At 36.2% G+C, this 6000-nt stretch overlaps 1 protein-coding gene across 1 annotated transcript; it reads right to left on the bottom strand.

Moving 5' to 3' along the window:
* Positions 1 to 692: 692 nt before the first annotated feature.
* Positions 693 to 3390, bottom strand: LOC132263691 (PP2C-like domain-containing protein CG9801). Its single transcript, XM_059763596.1, has 4 exons — positions 2998 to 3390; positions 2159 to 2937; positions 1744 to 2052; positions 693 to 1686 (listed from the first exon to the last, which is right to left on the bottom strand). The coding sequence occupies exons 1-4, from the start codon at positions 3138 to 3140 to the stop codon at positions 710 to 712; spliced, it is 2208 nt and encodes a 735-aa protein (XP_059619579.1). The 5' UTR covers positions 3141 to 3390; the 3' UTR covers positions 693 to 709.
* Positions 3391 to 6000: the final 2610 nt, after the last annotated feature.

The following is a 6000-nucleotide window of genomic DNA, read 5'->3' on the forward strand; positions in this document are numbered from 1 at the left end:
ATTTATTGAAAATAATTATGATTTTTACCAGGTGACTTTTGGGTAGTATGAATGCCTGGCACCTGCTGATATTGGTGAAGATAATGGCGCGTTTCGCACGGTGTGTATTATCAGCCAATCGGCTGAGTTCTGAGGAGGAATCCCACAAATGTGCTTGGCAAATTATTGCGAGTCTTCGACTTGTAATAATTATAGTTTATGAAATTATGGAAAATATGTAGTGACAGTAAAATATTTCTTTTTTGAGTTTAAAAATTACATTCGCTATTAAAATTTATAAAAACGTTATTAAGATTTAAATTTTTTGATGGTAAAAAAATAAAAGTGAATGCGTGTGTTCATAAAATTTTCCTCTTTTTTAAAAAATAATTGTATCTCTGTGGATAAAGTTTTCTTTAAACACATTGTAAAAAGTACAATTCATGTAAAATGATTAGAATTTATCAGTTATTAGGTTATAAGTCAGAAGCATTGTATTTCTTCGACTAAATAGTTTAAATTTACGAGAATATACACATACAACATAATTATAATTTATTTATAATTGATTATAATAAGAATAGTTTGATTTAAAATATATTACTTAAAAACGCTAAACCTATCTTATACAACATTTAATTTTTCTAACACTAACTTAACTCTTTATTACAGAAATCATATATAAACACATATTATTATATATATGGTATATGTATGGATAGATTATTTCTCATGCTGTGATGTCTATGCAAGGCTTCTGCGCGTCTAAAATTTTAAATGCTACCACAGTGGCATGGTCGAGTTTACCAGGAAGAGATTGAAAATTACTACTTTCGACAATCCTTCGTCTCGCGGTTCTTTGTTGCCGTTTATTCATTACTTCTTCTCTCCTAATGCCATGCTCATCCGGCACAATTTTTACATAGCTCTCACGCTGCTCCAGAAGTTTTCTCTTAGCAGCAGTTATCATTGTGGCAAAATCCACGAGTAACAAACACAATTTTTTAGCTGATGTACAAGAATTTGAAGTTCCATTGATACCATAATTTAGAAGATCCTCTAATCGGAGTAACGTTAATTTATAACGTTGTACTCCCGTAACCAGAGGAAGTCCAGATGTAGCTTTAGGAAACATAATTACTGGTTCAGGAGACAATGTTTTCGTGATGTTTCGCTGACTTCGTGATTCAATCACCGTGTAAGAACGCATGTATTTAGGACGAGTTGACGAATTCTTCTGAATATTTGGTTTCTCCGAAATTTGTTTGGCAGCTGCCTTTGTACGTGGTGGTAGTATTGCTTGATCCAGATGTCTAGAAGTTGATGCGGTTACAGAATTATTTTCTACTTTCGTGTAACCACTACCACAATGTTTTGCGGATGAAATTATATTATTGCTTTTGCTATCATGCACAGCAGTAAGGCGCTCATGACGTGTAGTGTGAATAGCTGAAGCACTCTTATTTTGCCTTTTTGATGCTAATCTTGGTTCAATAAGAGTTTCACTACTCAAAGCTTCAGCAAATTTTCCTACGACAGGATCAAAATTGTCACTGATACCATCTGACGTTATGAAGACAATATCTCCTTCCTCCACAATGGTTATAGATAGTGTGAGATTTTCTAATTCGGGATTGTTTCCATTCACCGGTCCCAGAGCACCGAGTGCATCTCTCATGTCTCTCATTAGTGTTGTATCGTGAGATCCTGAGATGTGATATTGTCATTAATTATCTTTTTGATACATCTCGTTTTATTTTTTACCTTCTGTAATTTCTCTAACTCCGTATGTCTTGGAATACACGTACGCCAAAGAGTCACCAACATTGCAGGCGCACACAACAGATTTTGCAGAGTTTTCTTCGCCTAGTGGAACTATTACAACCACTGTAAGTGTACTTAATGCGCCTCCTACTTCAAGAATGCAGTCGTGCGCCTCCCAGAAGCTTCTAAGTAAGCTCACTAGTATTCCTTGAGTAGATTTTGCAGAACCATGCAGTCCGAAGACAGCAGTGTCAAGATATTCAAGGCAGCCAAGAACCGCAGACCTAGCAGCCAAACGGGCTCCTTCACCTGCATACAAATTTATGAAACGTCTAAATAATTATTCTAAACACATATTTGAAGAAATGTGATTAAGAATTGAATATGAATTAAACAAAAATAATAATTTTCTCACCCCAATTGACTCCATCGGCGAGAGCTAGTGCTGCACTAGAACCTCTTGCAATAACTCCAAAGCAGTCTGCAATCGGACTACCAGATACTTCTGATGAAATTGGGTTTTTCTCATATAGGGACACCGACAGTCCATATGCATAATCACTTTCTGCTTTCCAATTCACAACACCAGCTATCGGCTCACTTTCTTCTACATTCTGTTTATGCTCCTCATCGATGCTGCCGATTGCGTCAGATGTATCAGGCAACTCACCATTACCATCTATTTGACGGGTAGATGGATTCTGATTGAGGCTATCTTTATATTTAATGTCTGTCTTTTGCTGTATCTTTTTCGCTGGTGATCGACTCACAAGACTCACCAAAACATTACAAGTACTTTTATCACCAACTATGGCGCTTTCCAGTGGTTGATGGGTCGAGTTTTTTCGTGAACTAGGTTTCTTTTTCTCACCTGCAACTTTGGCTTTGTTGGCATTCTGATCGCCTCGCTGTATGGGTAATTTTACACTGTGTTTACTCTTCAGAGTATTCATGGAAGGACTCTTATATACATCAATGTCTTGTTCTTGATTTGTGTCGATGAAATCAATATCTGGCCCAGCACTCAAGTGAAGACGTGATCTTTTCACACATGTTAACCCGTCGTCTGGACCTGTACATGCAGCCGTTATCGCTTGTGGCCCAGTTTCATACACACCGACTGGAAAGTCTGGCAAGTTCGAAGGTTCTTTGTCGCTATATATTTCTGGAGCAGGCCGGGCTGAGTCCAAACGCCTAAAATTGAAAGGTTATTCTCAGCAATCTTGAAAAATGTCATTATGCAAATGTTTATACCCGTTGAGAAATTTGGTGATGAAGGTTTCATTAGCACTTTGGCGAGGACTTAGACTTGCTGACAATCTTGATTCATCTCGTGGTTCTGCGATGAAGCTCAATTGGCGAAAATAGGTGGTAACTCGCTGGCGCAGTGATGGCATATCTGTATCTTTATGTTGGAATCACTCAATAAAAATCCTACGACGCAGATTGATTGCGAAATATTTCACATGCTTTTCTTCACTATTTATCAAACCAGTTCTGTTCTATGTATAATTGAATGGCAAAACTGCATCAAAACTCATAGAATATCATAAATAAATGCATTTCATTAATAAAAAGAACGCACACAATAATTCTTATTTCCATATGTCACTGCCTGTGAAACCTGTGAACGGAAAAATTTCTTCTTCTTTATTATAATGTCTCAAACAGGTAAAGTTTTTACAAAGCACAGTGTGTAGCCAAATTCAAAAAGGTCGTTATTACATAAGATAACTTAAAAAAAAGTGTAATATACAGGCCCTTTTAGGCCTGAAAGGGGGTCAATTAGCTCGAAAAAAGATGAGAATTACAGTTTGAAACACCATTTATCTCTAGCTCAAACTTAAAAAAAAGTGTAATATACAGGCCCTTTCAGGCATGAAAGGGGGTCAATTAGCTAGAAAAAAGATGAGAATTACAGTTTGAAACACCATTTTGCTCTAGCTCAAACTTAAAAAAAAGTGTAATATACAGGCCCTTTCAGGCATGAAAGGGGGTCAATTAGCTCGAAAAAAGATGAGAATTACAGTTTGAAACACCATTTTGCTTTAGCTCAGACCTAAAAAAGTGTAATATACTGCCTGAAAGGGTGTCTCTTAGCTCGAAAAAAGATGAGAATTACAGTTTGAAACACCATTTTGCTCTAGCTCAAACTAAAAAAAGTGTAATATACAGGCCCTTTAGGCATGAAAGGGGGTCAATTAGCTCGAAAAAAGATGAGAATTACAGTTTGAAACACCATTTTGCTTTAGCTCAGACCTAAAAAAGTGTAATATACTGCCTGAAAGGGTGTCTCTTAGCTCGAAAAAAGATGAGAATTACAGTTTGAAACACCATTTATCTCTAGCTCAAACTTAAAAAAAAGTGTAATATACAGGCCCTTTCAGGCATGAAAGGGGGTCAATTAGCTCGAAAAAAGGTGAGAATTACAGTTTGAAACACCATTTTCTTAGCTCAACTAAAAAAGTGTAATACCATTTTGCTTTAGCTCAGACCTAAAAAAGTGTAATATACTGCCTGAAAGGGTGTCTCTTAGCTCGAAAAAAGATGAGAATTACAGTTTAAAACACCATTTTGCTCTAGCTCAAACTTAAAAAAAAGTGTAATATACAGGCCCTTTCAGGCATGAAAGGGGGTCAATTAGCTCGAAAAAAGGTGAGAATTACAGTTTGAAACACCATTTTGCTTTAGCTCAGACCTAAAAAAGTGTAATATACTGCCTGAAAGGGTGTCTCGCTCAAAAAAGATAGAATACATTTAAACCCATTGCTTAGCTCAACTAAAAGTGTAATATACTGCCTGAAAGGGTGTCTCTTAGCTCGAAAAAAGATGAGAATTACAGTTTGAAACACCATTTGCCATTTGCTCTAGCTCAAACTTAAAAAAAAGTGTAATATACAGGCCCTTTCAGGCATGAAAGGGGGTCAATTAGCTCGAAAAAAGGTAAGAATTACAGTTTGAAACACCATTTTGCTTTAGCTCAGACCTAAAAAAGTGTAATATACTGCCTGAAAGGGTGTCTCTTAGCTCGAAAAAAGATGAGAATTACTTAAACACCATTTTGCTAGCTCACTAAAAAAGTGTAATATACTGCCTGAAAGGGTGTCTCTTAGCTCGAAAAAAGATGAGAATTACAGTTTAAAACACCATTTTGCTCTAGCTCAAACTTAAAAAAAGTGTAATATACAGGCCCTTTCAGGCATGAAAGGGGGTCAATTAGCTCGAAAAAAGGTGAGAATTACAGTTTGAAACACCATTTTGCTCTAGCTCAAACTTAAAAAAAAGTGTAATATACAGGCCCTTTCAGGCATGAAAGGGGGTCAATTAGCTCGAAAAAAGGTGAGAATTACAGTTTGAAACACCATTTTGCTTTAGCTCAGACCTAAAAAAGTGTATATACTGCCTGAAAGGGTGTCTCTTAGCTCGAAAAAAGATGAGAATTACAGTTTAAAACACCATTTTGCTCTAGTCAAACCTTAAAAAAAGTGTAATATACAGGCCCTTTCAGGCATGAAAGGGGGTCAATTACTCGAAAAAAGTAAGAATTACAGTTTGAAACACCATTTTGCTTTAGCTCAGACCTAAAAAAGTGTAATATACTGCCTGAAAGGGTGTCTCTTAGCTCGAAAAAAGATGAGAATTACAGTTTAAAACACCATTTTGCTCTAGCTCAAACTTAAAAAAAAGTGTAATATACAGGCCCTTTCAGGCATGAAAGGGGGTCAATTAGCTCGAAAAAAGGTGAGAATTACAGTTTGAAACACCATTTTGCTTTAGCTCAGACCTAAAAAAGTGTAATATACTGCCTGAAAGGGTGTCTCTTAGCTCGAAAAAAGATGAGAATTACAGTTTAAAACACCATTTTGCTCTAGCTCAAACTTAAAAAAAAGTGTAATATACAGGCCCTTTAGGCATGAAAGGGGGTCAATTAGCTCGAAAAAAAGTAAGAATTCAGTTTGAAACACCATTTTGCTTTAGCTCAGACCTAAAAAAGTGTAATATACTGCCTGAAAGGGTGTCCACCAAAAAAGTAATATACTGCCTGAAAGGGTGTCTCTTAGCTCGAAAAAAGATGAGAATTACAGTTTAAAACACCATTTTGCTCTAGCTCAAACTTAAAAAAAAGTGTAATATACAGGCCCTTTCAGGCATGAAAGGGGGTCAATTAGCTCGAAAAAAGGTAAGAATTACAGTTTGAAACACCATTTTGCTTTAGCTCAGACCTAAAAAAGTGTAATATACTGCCTGAAAGGGTGT

This window comes from Phlebotomus argentipes, unplaced genomic scaffold (assembly GCF_947086385.1).
Source record: "Phlebotomus argentipes unplaced genomic scaffold, Phlebotomus argentipes genome assembly contig_39, whole genome shotgun sequence".
Classification (NCBI taxonomy): domain Eukaryota; kingdom Metazoa; phylum Arthropoda; class Insecta; order Diptera; family Psychodidae; genus Phlebotomus; species Phlebotomus argentipes.